Raw genomic sequence first — 16,059 nt, forward strand, 5'->3', positions numbered from 1 at the left:
TAAAGATTTACCATCATTGAATCATTCTGCTGATATTTATTGTTTTCTGTCATTTTCCTACAATAATTAAAACAGCAGTATGTCACAGAAATGGACAAACAAATCACTGAACTTTAAACAGCCCAGACCCAAAAATTAACTTGATTTTCTTTTCTAAAAGTCATTGATGACTCATTTTCTTATTTCCCAGGACTGGTGTTACTCGTATTAGATAATCTGTTACCTAGGCTTTTTTACTAATAATACAAGATTTTTTGTTTCCATCTGTAATAAAAAATAGTTGTTACTGTAATTGTTTTAAAAATGCCAAATTTTGCCTATTCTTTAAAATCTCCCTCTGTCATGAACAGTTTGATGACTCTTTCACTTAAAGAACAGAATATTATAGAACATGGAGAAACTGTTTTATCCAAAGTACACATACCCAGAACTTCAGATGAGAGGAGTATCCATCTCACAAGAAGTCTTAGGTCTTCTGAAACTCTCAGGGAGGTGAGGAGAGAGGGTCCATGGTCAGTTGGTTTTCTTCACTGAGATTTTTAGGAAATAAAAATGTTTTTTCTATGACATTTGTTGCCCTTGATCCCATCATGAGTCATCCATATGGAGGTTATATTCAGTATATTCAGTGGGAACATAAACTTTGATTTCTCTGGGATAAATGCCCAGGAGTGCAATTGCTGAGTCATAGTTGCATATTTAATTTTCAAAGAAATGACAGAAATATTTTCTAGAATAGCTATACTATTTTACATTCCCACCAGCAATGTATAAGTGATATAGTTTCTCTACGCTTTCTCTAGGATTTGATGTTTTCACTATTTTTTATTTCAACTATTGTAATAATAAGTGTGTAATAATATCTTGTGATTTTAATTTGCATTTCCCTAATGGCTGGTGATACTGAATGTCTTTTCACGTGCTTATTTGCCATTTGTGTTCCTCTTTGATAAAATGTCTGCTGATTTATTATTTATTTATTTATTTATTTATTTATTTATTTATTTTGAGACAAAATCTCGCTGTCACCCAGGCTGGAGTACAGTGGTGCGACCTAGGCTCACTGCAACCTCTGCCTCCCAGGTTCAAGCAATTCTCATGCTTCACCCTCCCGAGTAGCTGGGATTACAGGTGCGTGCCACCACACCCAGCTAATTTTTGTATTTTTAGTACAGATGGGGTTTCACCATGTTGGCCAGGCTGGTCTCGAACTCCTGACCTCAAATGATCCGCCCACTTTAGCCTCCCAAAGTACTGGGATTACAAGCACAAGCCACCACGCCTGGCCCATCTGTTGATCTTTAATTAGGTCATTTTTTTCCTTACTGTTGAATTTTGAGAGTTCCTTACGCATGCTGGAATATAAGTTCATTGTCAGATATGTGTTTTATAATAAATATTACATATATAGTATTTCTAAGAAATGACCAAAATGTTTTCTAGACTAGCTCTACTATTTTACATTCCCACCAGCAATGTATGAATGATAATTTCTTCACATCTTCTCCAACATTTGATATTATACGTGTGTGTAATATGTGTAAATATTTTGTCCCATTCTGTTGCTTGCTTTTGCATCTTGTTAGCAGGGTCTTTCTCAGAGCAGAAGTTTTTTTAAAAATATAAGAAGATAGTTTATTTGGGCCAAGTTTGAAGACCACAACTCAGCAGCATAGATTCAAGTTGCCCTGGATGTGCTTCTGAGAGCAAAAGTCTTTACTTTTAATGAAAACACATTTTTCTTTGCCAATCATGCTTTAGGTGTCAGGTCTAAGAACTCTTTGCTTAGCCCTAGATCCTGAAGACTTTTTCTTATGCTTTTTGTAAATATTTTATAACTTTACATTTTTCATTTAAGTCTGTGATCCATTTTGAGTTACATTTTGTGTGTTAGGTTGTAGTAGGCAGAGAAGTCCATGTCCTAATCTCTGCAACCTATGAATATGTTAAGATTGCTATTTAGCTGACTATAAAATAGGGACATTATCCTGGATTATCTCGGTGGGTCCAATGTAATTACATGGGTCCTTAAAAGTGGAAGAGGGAAGCAGAACAGAAGGGTCAGAGAATGAGCTGTGATGACAGAAACGGGATCAGAGAGATGCAGTGTTGCTTGCCTTGAAGATGGAAGAAGACAGCCAAGATCAAAGGAGTACGAGTGTCCTCTAAAAGCTGTAATAGGCAAGGAAATGAGTTCTCCCCTATAGCCTCCAGAAAGGAACACAGCCCTGATGACATCTTGATTTTAGCTCTGTGAGACCTGTGTCAAAATCCTGACCCACTAAACTGTAAGATAGTAAATTTATGTAGTTTTAAACCACAGAGTTTGTGGTAATTTGTTACTGTAACATTAGAAAACTAATAAATAGGTGTTTTAGAAAAGCTTCTGTTAAAATAGGATTTTATATGTTTGAGTATACTATTTATCTGAACAGTTTTTATATATGCAACATCCCCGTGATATCAGACAAATGAAGCGCTACTCTAAGTAGATCTGTGCATTCAGTGGAGAATAGTTAGAAAATGTATTACTTTTATTTCTGCTTAAATTTCTACATTCATTGTGACTTTAAATTCCCCACTATTACTTTTTAATAGGAAGTATCTTCTTGTTACTGTTGGTTTTGTTTGCATTTCTGAAGAGAGTTGAATGAAATTTTGCACCAGAGAGCCAAATGTAGCCCCAAAAATTTACATGATGGGAGGCTAACATTCTCTTTTTTAAAAATATTCAATTGACTGACTACAGGACAAACAGAACCTTAGTTAATGGTCCTGATACTTGTACTAATTTGATTAGTTTTTTAAATGACAGCTTTGAGATATAGTTTATATACCATACAGCTTACCCACTTAAAGTATACAATTCAGTTATTTTAATTTTTTCACAGATATGTGCAACCAATCACCAAAGGATACAATATGTTTTCACACTGTCTTCTAATTTTAATTGTTTCTGAGAAGTTTGCTGTTAATTTTATTGGGCTTCTTTTGTAAGTGATGAGTTGTTTTTTCCCCTTGCTGCTTTCAAGATTTTCTCCTTGTCTTTGGCTTTCAGTTATTTTACTATGAGGAATCTCTTTCTGGATCTCTTTGCGTTTATCCTACTTGATGTTCTTTGAGTTTCCTGAGTGTGTAAAGTAATGTTTTTCAGTAAATTTGGCAAGTGTTTCTAATATTTTTTCTGCTCCTTTCTCGTTCACTTTTCCTTTTGGTACTCTCATTATGTATATGTTGATGAACTTAATGGTGTTCTACATTTCTCTGAGACTGTTTATTCTTCTTTTTTCCATCTGTTCTTCAACTTGCCTAATCACTGTTGACCTACTTCAAGTTCATTAATTTTTTTCTGCCTATTCAGTCTACTGTTGGGGCCCTTCAGTGAATTTTTCATTTCAATTGTGCTTTCAACACCAGAATTTCTATTTGGTTATTTTTTATATTTCCTATTTCTTTATTGATAGTCTCTGTTTTGTAAAATATTGTCATCATACCTTCCTTTACTTCTTTAATCATGGTTTTCTTTAGTTCTTTGAACATACGTATATGGCTAATTTGAAGGTTTTGCCTGTTAAATCTGACATGTGGTTGTATGGGTCATACTTTCCTGTTTCTTTGCATATCTCTTAAGTTTTTGTTGGAAACTGGGCATTTTGGATAATATATTGTAACAATTGTGGGTACTACCCCCTCCACCAGGGTTCTTTATTATTATTTGCTTATTTACTGCTTTAGTAACTGGCTGGATTATTTTATTGAAGGCTATTTCCTCAACCCCCATTCTCACCCTGCAGTATGAAACCTCTAATGTTGCTCTTCGGGGGTACAAGCTTGTATATGCCCACAGTCACCCTGGGATGACAGTGGTTTTGGTGAGGCTCTCCTTGGCTCTCTCTTTACTTGACCACACCATGCTGTTATGGTCTACTAATTGTTGACTGGTTGCTCTTGATTTTTGTTTTGTTTTGTTTTTGTTTTTGTTTTTTTGAGATGGATTTTCACTCTTGTCGCCCAGGCTGGAGTGCAATGGCGCGATCTCAGCTCACTGAAACCTCCACCTCCAGGGTTCAAGCAATTCTCCTACCTCAGCCTCCCGAGTAGCTGAGATTACAGGCGCCTGCCACCACGCCCAGCTGCTCTGTTGTTTTAATCATGTCCTGGAACATAAATTGCTCCACAAACTGATCCAATCAAATTAGGGCTCCTTTGAAGATAGTTTCTGAGATCAGTGTTTGAGATTTCTTCCGACCCCAAGAGGCTATCTCTTTCCCTGGTTCTCTCTGGCATATTAGGCAGCCTAGGCTTGAACTTCTGTACACTCAGTTGCAAATGAAGTCAGTTTTATTGCAGGAGAATTGAAGTCCCCTATTCTATGCCCTGCCTCTCTCCCTGGGAAAAATCTTTGAGCCACAGCTCTGGCACAGGGGGTGGAGACAAATGGTGAGCTTCCCTCTGAGTGTCAGCCCCAGGTCTCCCAGGTTTGCCTCTTCTGGTATAGAACCCTTACCCCACAAGGTAACGCCAGAGCAATCAAGGCTCTGGTATTCTTGGTGGCACAACACCCAAGGCTTAGCCTCCATCCCATGAGTTGGGGGCTAGGTGGAAGAAGGGAGCCCCCACCTCTCAGCTACATTATCCTGTAACGTAGCCTCAGCAAAAGTAGCTGGGAACAGGATAAGAGATGCCAACATCCTGTTCTTCCCAGGAAGAAAGAAGCTGGGAGCTGGGGTAGAAGGAACACTGTGTTCTTGGCTACTCTACTCTGGCATGAGATCTGTGCTGGGAGGGAAGATGGAGGAAGTGGTTCTAGATCCAAATACTGCAGACTTTGACTTTACTTTCTGAATTTTAGTAGATTTTCTTGAATAAGTGCTTCTTCATTTGCTGTATGCCCTTACAACCATTTCCAGAGACTTTAAATGGTTGTTTGTTTTTTTTTAATTGAAATAACTTTCACCAGTTTCGCTGGGAAGAGGGTCGTCCACGGAACTGCTCACGCTGTTATGCCAGAAGTGGAACTCTATAAGCTTTTTAACATACAGTTTTATTGCTGCTACTCTTAATTGCTCAGAGTGGCCTTGTACTTGGATTGCTACTTCATTAGTAGATTGTAAATAGCTTGAAGGCAGTAGCCTTGACCTTTATTCATTATGGAATCATGATAGCCCCTGGTAGCATGTTGTATGTTGTGGCACATAAAAGAATGTCAGTCACTGACTGTATTGCTGTCTTTTCAAGTTTACATTTTCAGCTCTTCCTTTGTGACTTAAAATGCTTAACTGTGTCTTCCTTTTTTCTTACACTCCAGTGCTAGTGTGTTCCCAGAAGGGTGATGCTTCTTTCTTTTATCTGTCATTGGCCATACTCAGGGAAGTACACTTGAACCGTTAGAAGTTTTAGTCCAAAGCATTTTTATTTACTTTTCACAATATAGGAGCTTTCTTTAACATTCCCTGTAGTATATATATAATTATGACTTTAGGCTACTTATTTGGGATATGGGGATAGGAAGAGAGAGAGAGAGGGATAAAGGGCAGGCAGAAAATTAGTGTGGTCATGTTCTTAAAGGTGGATATGCCTCACTTTTTCTTTCTTCAGTCAAATATGTCTCATGCTTTTCAAACCTTGGCTCTTAATGGCCCTGCCCTCATGACTGATTTTTTCTTTTCTGTTCCTCTCTTACTGGGGATCACTGACTGGTTATGGCCCCATGGCTGCCCCACCCTTTGGTTTGGTCGACAGTGGCCATGTGGCCACATCTGAGGCTCCAGTTAGTGCTGTACCACTCATCTGTGGCTTGGGCTTCCTCCTAAGGCTAATGTGGCCTTTCCTAGTCTTTGACATGCTTTGTATTGAAAGATTTGGTAGTACTTTTCTCTCATTACTCTAAGTCATTTGAGAATATTCTTGACAAAAATCATTCAGTTTGCGTGATTTGCTTGCTGCTACTTCTGGAATCTGTGGGACAGTGTTGACTGCCCTCTGGGATGGGTGCGTGTGAACTGTTTTATTCAGTGTTGTTCTCTTTCCCAGGATGCTCCAGGATGAAACGCCATAGGCCTGTCAGCAGCAGTGACAGTTCAGACGAGAGTGAGTAGAACTGGCTGGCAGCTGGTAACCTTTCTATCTATATCCCTTGGGGATTTTTCCTTTCATTTGAGGATAAGCCATTTCATGCTTTTTTCAATGGTTAAAAAATGTTTCTGAGAAGGAAAATTCAGGGCACCATTTTCTTATTTAAATTTCATTAGAGATAGATAAATTAGAAGAATTGGTTGTGTGTGGCATATAACTGTTTTCACTTTTCATTTACGTAAACAACAAAAGCCAAATCTAGTAATGCTTTAATAGAGCTACTCTAGAAAGAAGAAAAGTACAAGAGCATAAATTGTAGGCCCTGATTCTAATTGTAGCTTAGGTACTAAGTGTTTGACTGTGAGTCAGTCATCATTTGTAAAAGGCAGTAACCTTATTAGCAATAGCCTTTGGGGAGGCGCTGAAGTATACACAGATTACTTGCTCCACATTTTTAGTTTTTCCAATTGTTTTTGGAGATACTTTTTCTTCAAGTGGAATATGAATTGTGTTATTGCAGAACATTATGAGGTGTGATTATACCAAATCAGATAATCTCATCCTTAGCATTGTTGAAGCTTTTGCACTGTAGGAGATCATCTATAAATGTCACTAAACTCCATTATGAGGCATTCTTCAGTGCAGTTTGACTGTTTTCTTCAGTGGTATGAGCTCTCTGGTTTCTCCATGATATTTTTCATATTCTCTTGGATGACATTTAGTTTTATGACATTTAGTTATATTAGTAGGTAATGCATCTCAGTATTATTTTCTAATTATCTTTTACAGGTCCTTCCACTTCCTTTACTTCTGGCTCAATGTATAGGATCAAGTCAAAAATTCCAAATGAACACAAGAAACCTGCTGAGGTGAGATCATATTCTCGATTTTTAGACTTAAGCTATAGTTTGGATGCTTGTCTCCCAAAACCTCATGTTGAAATTATATCCCAATGTTGGAGGTGCAGGCCTAATGGGAGATGTTTGGATCATGAGAATATATCCCTCATAAATAAATTAGTGCCCTCCCAGTGCAAGGGGTAAGTGAGTTTTCACTCTGTTAGTTCCTTTGAGAGCTGGTTGTTAAAAAGAGTCTGGCACCTCCTCCCATTCTCTCTTGTTTCTTCTTTCACCATGTGATCTCCACATATGCTAGCTCCCCTTGGCCTTCCACCATGAGTAGAAGCAGCCTGAGGCCCTTACCAGCTGCCCAATCTTGAACCTTCCAGCCAGCAGAACCATAAGCTAAAAAAAACCTCTTTTCTTTATAAATACTTAGCCTCAGGTATTCCTTTATAGCAATACTAAATAAACTAAGACTACTTTTAAAAGGATAGATGGCTGCCTCCTAACTATATACCAACAGTACCCAGAATCTGAAGATGTGAAGAATAAAAAATGTGTCAGTGGGTAGGCTTGTTTCCTGATGAACTTATTTGTTTTCCAAGAAAGATTCCATTTTCTGTCTCCTTTAGGAGAACAATAATCTTCACACTGTGATTTCATTTTGTGATTTCAATCATCTTCACACTGTGGTGACACGTATTGCCTGGCTTTAGAATATTCCTCCCATAACCAGGAAGTCAAAGAGAGCCAGACTAGGGGAATTGAGAAGGACCTAGAGATAGCCTGGCCTATGATTGGAAAAAACTAAGTTAGCAGGTGAGGAGAGATAGTACAGAAAGGGGTAGGTGAGTAGGACTACATTAAAGATTGTATGGGTCATGATCTGTGAAGCTGTGATGGGTCCTTACAGCCTTTGGATCACTGCTGGCCCAGAACGAATAGGTCAATCCTTATGAGGCTGGTCATCTTTTCCACAAAAGGCAGCAAAGTGCCAGGGTTCCCCTTCAACTTGATCATGGTTTAGTGAATCCTACAGACTTTCCTCTGTGATAATTAAATGATGATAAAATGACCTTGTGTATCTTCACTTCTACTATGAGTAGACTTCCTTAGCTGTAAAAGAACAGAAAATATATTAGTTATGTATTGCTGCATTACAAATTATCACAAAATTCATGTCTTAAAGCAGCACACACTTATATCTCAGTTTCTATGGGTCAGTAATCTGGGCATGGTGTGACTAGATTCTTTGTTCAGGATCTTTCAAGGCTGAAATCACTGTGGAAAATGGGATGTGTTCTCATCTGGAGGCTTGCCTAGGGAAGAATTTGCCACCAAGCTCATGTTGTAGGCAGAATTTGTCTCCTTGGAGCTAAAGGACTGAGGTTTCTGTTTTCCTTCTTGCTTTTGGCAGAGAGCACTCTCAGTTTCTAAAGGCCACTTGTAGTTCCTTGCCACATGGCCTTTTCCATAGATCCTTTCACAACATGGCAGCATACTTATTCAGAGCCAACAAGGAGAGTCTTTCCCTCCGGTCAGCTAAGATGGAGTGTTACATAACATAATATAATCATGGGAGTGGCATCCCCATCACATTTGCTATATAATGTGACCTAATCAAAGGAATGACATCTCATCATGTTTGCCATATTCTGTTGTTTAGAAGCAAGTCACAGGTCCCACTGCCTTAATAGAAAGGGAGTGACTCTTTGTGGGTTACTTTTGGGTGTGTCCACCAGAGAGCATGTCTCTCTTCCTTGGAGGTCACTTTTCATTTCTTTTGCCAGGGATTTTTCTGGGCACAATAGAAGTAAAAGTTTATTTATATATGTCCATGTCATACAGAAAAACTTAGGGAATATAACACACATAAACAGGAGTGGAAGAAATTTCCCATCTGTCTAGAGGAGACTTTGACTACAGAATGGTGAGAAAGAAACCTTGCTACCTACCCTTTTAGGAGGACAGCTGGTCCTAGGACATAAGGCAATTCAAGGGCTTTGGATTTTGAGGCCTACTGCCTCCCAGGCAGTGGGAATAGTAGTCTTTTTGTTGCAAGGGATAGGGGACCTGGGCTGCTGAAAGCAAATTGTTTTCATTTATATTTAATCTGTTATAAAAAGGAAAACCTGGTGATATTGTAGGACAAAACTAGCCTTTGCATTAGAAGAGCTTGATCCCATGTTCTGCTTTGCTGGCTTATTTCATCTCTTTGAAATAATTTGTCAGCATAACATGGACATTATCATACCTATCTCTCATAGCTACCATTTATTGAAGTTTTATGTGCCAAAAGCTTTACATTAGTTTCCCAAATTTAAACAGTTATGAGACTCTCCTTGGATGCCTGTTTAAAATAATGATTCCAGACTTACCCCACCCTGTGACACTACTGAATTAGTATTTCCAAGAAAGGTGCCTAGGATCTGGATTTTAAAAAGTGACTCAGGTGATTTTTATAATCAAGCACATCGGGGAAGTAATATACTCCTGTTCTATTCCTCCAGTAACACTATAAAGTAGGTACTTTCCAGTTTTTTGTTTGTTTGTTTGTTTGTTTTGCAGGTGATGAGGCTCAGAGAAATTTATTTGCCCAGGGTCATTTGAAAAAGCAGAACTGACATTCAAGTTTTTATTCATGCTGAATCTTGTTTTATTAACCCATATGCATTGGACATATTATGTAGGGTACAATAACTGTATAGTAAACATTTGTTGAAACTTTGGCAGTTAAGAAATATGGGACAGCATCAGTGTTTTCTCATGAGTAGTTATAATCAAAGTTTCCATAATGAAGTGAGAACAAAACTCAAGAATAAAGAGAACAAACCTGGAATTGAACAGGGGCTGGGAACCCCGGCAGCAAGAAGAATATAGTAGGAACCCTTGGTAAAAGAAGAGAAGTAAAAGTAAGTGGAAATTGGCAAAGGTAACAAGCACACACTACTCACAGGTGAGTCTGAAAGCAGCCTTTGAGGAATCAGATGGAACCACTGTGAATTCTTTCTTCCTCTTTGGCTCCTGAAACTGAAGCAATATTGCCATTGGCTGCTTTTTATTTTTTTAAATTAATTTATTTATTTATTTAGATTCGGAATCTTGCTCTGTCGCTCAGGCTAGAGTGCAGTGGTGCAATCTCGGCTCACTGCAACCTCCACCTCCCAGGTTCAAGCGATTTTCCTGCCTCAGCCTCCCAAGTAGCTGGGAGTACAGGCGCCTGCCACTGCGCCTGGCTAATTTTTGTATTTTTAGTAGAGACGGGGTTTCACCATCTTGGCCAGGCTGTCCTTGAACTCCTGACCTCGTGATCCACCCGACTTGGCCTCCCAAAGTGCTGGGATTACAGACGTGAGCCACTGCGCCCAGCCACCATTGACTGCTTTTTTCAAAGCGTCAGTTTATGCCCTATTTCTGATAGCGTGAGTATCACTTTTCTCTCAATTTCTGATTTTCCTGGCCCTATTTGCTGCACCTGTTTGCTTCAGACAATTGTTTTAAGGTTCACTTAAGAAATACGACATATTTGTACGCTTCTTTATTTCTGATGTTCCCATTTTTCTTTTTTGTTCATTTGTTTCTGTTTGAAGAATTTCCTTTAGCTATTATTTTAGGATAGGTCTGCTGGTGATAAATTCTCTTAGTTTTCCTTCATCTGAGGATGTCTTGATTTCTCCTTCATTCTTGAAGGATATTTTCACTTGATATAGATTTCTGGTTTGACAGTACTTTTCTTTCAGCACTTGAAAAATATGCTACTTCCTTCTGGCCTCCATGGTTTCTGATGAGAAATCTGCCCCCATTCAGATAGGTTGTTCTCCTCTAGGTAGTCATTTCATTCCCAGCTGTTTTTGAGATTTTTCTTTGTCTTTAGTTTTTTAAAGTTAGATTATGATGTACCTGGGCATGGATTTCTTTTGGCTTATCCTCTTTGGGCTTTAATCAGCTTCTTGAATCTGTAGATTTATATCTTCCACTAAGTTTGGGAAATTTTCAGCCATTATTTCTTCAAATATTTTTCAACTCCACCTTCTTTTTCCCCTCCTTGTGGGGCTTCAGTTGCATGAATGGTAGACCTTTTATTATTTTCCCACAGGTCCCTCAGGCACTTTTCTTTTTTTTTTTTTTCAGTGTATATTCTGTTGAACAGATTGAATAATTTCTCTTGTTCATCGGTTCTGTCGTCTTTTCATTAATTCCATTCATTGGTTGAGCCTATCTTATGAGTTTGTTATTTCAGTAATTGCATCCTAAAATTCTATCCTAAAATTTCCATTTGGTTATTCTTATATATTCCATTTCTTCACCGAGACTTTCTGTTTTTTGTTTCAAAAGTGTTTGTAATTTCTTGTTGAAACGTTTTTATCATGGATGTTTTAAAATCCTTGTCAGATAATTCTAACATCTGTGTGATCTCAGTGTTGATGCCTGTTGGTTGTCTCTTCTCATTCCCAGTTCTTAGTATGATGAGTGATTTTCAGTTGTATCCTGGACTTTTTCAGTATTATGTCATTAGACACTGAGTCTTATTTAAATCTTCTGTTTTAGTAGTCCTCCGCTATAACCAGGCCAGTGGGGAAGAGGGCTGCTGACTCTTTACTACCTGTTGTTGAATTCCTAAGCTCCCCATCCTAGCTCTTTATTTCTCTGGGAAGCAGGACTGGGGAGTCTCTACTGCTTCATAGAGGTGGAAATTCCCACCACCTTGTTGCCCCCACTGATGATGGAGGATATGGTGGTAGTGAAAGTACCACCTTATTGATGGGTGATGGTGACAGCCCAGGCTCCCTACCCAGTCTGCAAACATCACATTGAGGAGGAGAGGTGCCTCATTATTGCTGGGAGAGAGTGAACAGCAAGACCTCTCAGGTGGTGTACATTGACACTGCAATAATCACCCTTTTTTAAAAAACATTTTTAACATATTTTCTTGAAATATAATTCTCGTACCATACAATTCACCCATTTTAAGTGTATAATTCAGTGGGTTTTAGTATGTTCAGAGTTGTGTAACCCATTACAATAATAATTTAGAACATTTTCATCACCTCAGAAAGAAACCCCTTACCCATTAGCAGTAATTCCCCATCTCCCTACCTGCAACCCCTGGCAACCACTAATTTACCTTCCTTCTCTATGGATTTCCCTATTGTAGACATTTCATATAAATGGAATCATACAACACGTGCCCTTTGTGTCTGGCGGCTTTCACTGAACATAGTGTTTTCACCTCTCATGTTATAGCATGTATTCGTCCGTCCGTCCGTCCGTCTTTCCTTCCTTCCTTCCTTCCTTTATTTATTTATTTATTTATTTATTTATTTTTTGACAAAGTTTCGCTCTTGTTGCCCAGGCTGGAGTGCAATAGCGCGATCTCGGCTCACCACAACCTCCACTTCCTACGTTCAAGCGATTCTCCTGCCTCAGCCTCCTGAGTAGCTGGGATTACAAGCATGCACCACCACACCTGGCTAATTTTGTATTTTTAGTAGAGACAGAGTTTCTCCATGTTGGTCAGGCTGGTCTTGAACTCCCGACCTCAGGTGATCCACCCGCCTCGGCCTCCCAAAGTGCTGGGATTACAGGCATGAGCCACCGTGCCTGGACACTTCGTTTCTTTTTATGACTGAATGATACTACATTTTGTCAGTACACATTTTGTTTATCTGTTCATCAGTTGGTGGACATTTGGGTTGTTTCCACTTATGAGGTATTATGAGTAATTCTGCTTTGAACATTCAGGTACAAGTTTTTGTGTTGACGTGCATTTTCAGTTGTCTTGATTACACACATAGGAGTGGAATTGTTGGGTCATATAGTAACTCTACTTAACCATTTAACTATTTAAAGAACTACGAGGCTGTTTTCCAAAGGGGCTCATCATTTTTCAGTCACACCAGCAATATATGAGAGTGTTTGAAATTTGTTATTGCTGTAACACAGACTTCAACTTCTTCTAGTGACCCTGTTTTTGTCTCTCCTCTTGGCTCAAGGTCTCTTTGTGCTTGTCCTCATAGGAATTTTGTCTCTTGCAGCTCTCCCAAGCTGTTAGCCAATGTATTATCCCTGGAGGCTTTAGCATAGTAGACGGTATGGGGGAGGGGCAGCATTCGCTAATCTTCTCATTAACTCTTTCTTAGTCTTTAGGGTGCATAGGGGTCTTGTTTCTGGGGGTGGAAGTGGTGGTGGGGAAGGTAGTCTTCAGGTAGAGCCTTTTTGCCCCTGCCCCCTATTCCCTCATTGGCCTGTAGCAGATACCTTCTGATGTTCTCAGCCTTTGTCCTTGAGGTTCTCGCTCCTGTAGGTTACCTTTTTGCCCCTTAGGTAACACAGGGAGGCTGAGGCTGGATGCTTTTCCCTTCTCCCAGCAGTGATGAAACTGCACCATTGCCCTCACTTGATACCCTTCCCCTGCAGATGAAGCCTTTTGTTTGGTAAGGGAACCAGGGTACTAAGCACCAAGTACCCAGACAGCACCGCTCTGGTGCTTTCTCCAGGTACCGCGCCCCCCACCCCAGCTTCCCTGTGTGAGCGGAATTGGGTTTCTGAAGAAAAAGCTTGCAAGCGGTTGGGACCCCCCTCCCATAACTACAGCCCCCAGGAACTTCATATTCTTATCAGTCCCCACACAGCATCCAGCGATTCAAAATTTCTAGTTTAATGTTCCTGCTGTGGCTTCTGCCACAGGTAACCAAATGCTCTGCCCTGTGTCTCCCTGCAGGCACCTGTCTCTCTGAATTGGCTATTTGTGCTGTGATTCATTTCTCTGATGGGTTCATGAAAATTTGTTAATTTGCTGCCTGTCCTGCCATTTGCTTCTTATAAAAACGGGAGATTGTTTTGTTTTGTTTTCTGACTACAGGTCTGAGACAAAACCAGAATTCTTGAGCCTTACGATTTTACTGGGAATTAGTCACTGACGTGCAATATAAATTATCCTTTTTGCAGAGGATTAATTGGCTGCATTAAAAGATATATATTTTTCTTTGGTATTTAGTGTATCAGTGAGATTCTTATGCAAGTCTCCCTCTAATTTATCCCGTAGAGAAGAGTTTCCTAGGGATATGTGAATCCCCTGTATGGTTCAGGGGCTTTGTGTACCTTCTGGAAATTGTATACAGATTTTTAAGGGTATGTTCTTTGTTAATTTTTTTCTGAGATAGTAGCCTTATCTGATTCTTAGAAGGGCCCATACTTTAAAGTTGTTGTTGGTTTTTTTAATCCCTAGAAAAAGTACATAGTAACTGGCTGAGTGCCGTGGCTCATACCTACAATCCCAGCCCTTTGGGAGACTATTAAAAAGTCTTCCATTTGTTATCAGAAGCTAGGGTATTTTCGACTACTAGTCTGGTGTGTAAAACATATCAACCTATCTTAAAACATTGACTGCATATCATCTGTAGGCCTGGAGTCTCTTTATTATCCAAGACTTTCATAGCAACAGAATGAAAGCTCATATATTTTAATTCAGTGGAGAGCACTACATACTCTCTAGTAAAGCCTGTTTATATCATTGTACCTATATTTCTAACAAGCTTAATTATTTGGTTTTCTGACCTGCAGCAGATAAAGAGCACTGAGCTACAAGTGCATACTTATTACACAAAAGGGGACATTGAGGGAAGGGAGAATAATTTGCAAAGCAGCCTTCAGATGTTATTTCTTGTGCTAAAACTGCTCAGATCTCTAAATCAGACTTTGTTGCTCCCCATTCTCCATTACATCTCTGTTTGATTTGGGGGAAAGGGAATAATCCAACTTAAGCAACCCAAAGGTGCATTGCTTTATGGTAACTGATGTTGCAATTGGTGTTAGCCCATAGCCATCAAAATGTTCTGTTTATTCTTTATAAGAAACCTGAGAGTTATTTTAAACTATTTGAAAAATATTTCCATGGGTTTTAAAGTTTTAAATTTAGAAATTGAATAAGCTTTTTGATTCATTGAAAAAAATCAATGTGGGATGCAATGTCTTGACAATACAAGAACAGAGTTTTTAAGGGTTTTAGGCACAGTGTTCTTTGCTAAGTTTTCTCTGCTATTGATTCTTCTTAACCTGACAACTTTTTGCCTAAAGATTGTATAATTATAATTAATTCATTTTGCTTAAATGTAATTACCAGTTTGTGGCTGTTTTATGCTTTTGGGGTGACATGTCAGTTTGTGGTCAGTTATGTATAGCTTCAGATTTCAGTGACTGAATCAAACTTGATCAGTCTCTCTGCTTTATTCACATGGACCAGACAGTGTTCCTCTTTGTGTCATACAGGAAGTTAATGTTTTGACTTTTCCTATGAAAAATGTCACACAAATGTTCAGAGGAGCTGTGCTTTAAAAAATTGCCAACTGAGAGATGTTAATGAGAGCAATAAAAGTCAGAGTTGTCTGCAAAGGGCATTTTCATTTTGTGGCTCTGGCAGGTTGAGCATTGATGTTCTAATTGAATTCATAGTGAGGCCTCCTTTGTTTCTGCAAGCATCTGACAGGCCAGATGTGCACACAGTGTTGGGCTTGGCATAGCTTCTGGACTGTATGTTAGCCAGTGAATCCCCTCTTTGACCATAAATGAACAGTTATCTGGTAAGTACAAAGGCTTTTTGTTTCAGGAACTTTTGGGAAAACTACCAGTGCATGTAAAATAGACACACTATTAAGAACTTGTAAAACTTCTCAACTTCATTACCTAGAAAGGTCAGGGTCAGCATCTAGGTCCCTCCTTCATTATCTTTAATTTAGCAACAAATGGCTATGTTTTATTTTGTGAAGTTTCTACATTACCTTGTGGCCTTTGGAATGTTGGTTAAAGTTCTTGATGGGGCTCTTGCTTGGGAACTGTGTCTTTGGGAGCCAAACCATGCACATTTTAACTGAGCTGTGAACTCATATCTCTCTTACCCCATCAACAATTACTTTGTGGACTATGGAGAAGAACTCAGTTATATACTTGTTTCTGATTTTAGAAGGAATGCTATGATGATGATAATAAAATAACACCATCTAGCATTTATTTAGAAATTACTATGAGCTCCATACTGTGCTAAGTCCTTTATACAGGTTCACCCATTTAATCTTTGCAACCCTTATGAGGTGAGAGTTATTATCCCCATTTTATAGATAAATTGAGACTCAGAATTTGGATAACT

General features: G+C 39.0%; 1 protein-coding gene across 5 annotated transcripts in view; it reads left to right on the forward strand.

Moving 5' to 3' along the window:
- Positions 1–16,059, forward strand: part of JADE3 (jade family PHD finger 3) — a 150,655-nt gene that overhangs the window by 68,062 nt on the left and 66,534 nt on the right. For 4 of the 5 annotated variants that reach the window (XM_001100171.5, XM_077988567.1, XM_002806209.4 and 1 more), the window contains 2 exons: positions 6,034–6,090; positions 6,865–6,944. In XM_001100171.5, coding sequence (XP_001100171.3) covers positions 6,045–6,090; positions 6,865–6,944 — 126 coding nt within the window. In that variant the 5' untranslated portion in view covers positions 6,034–6,044. Of the gene's footprint in view, positions 1–6,033; positions 6,091–6,864; positions 6,945–10,200; positions 10,340–16,059 lie in introns of those variants that run through there. The other variant, XM_077988568.1, reaches the window with a different exon arrangement.

This window comes from Macaca mulatta, chromosome X, assembly GCF_049350105.2.
Source record: "Macaca mulatta isolate MMU2019108-1 chromosome X, T2T-MMU8v2.0, whole genome shotgun sequence".
NCBI classification, from domain to species: Eukaryota; Metazoa; Chordata; class Mammalia; order Primates; family Cercopithecidae; genus Macaca; species Macaca mulatta.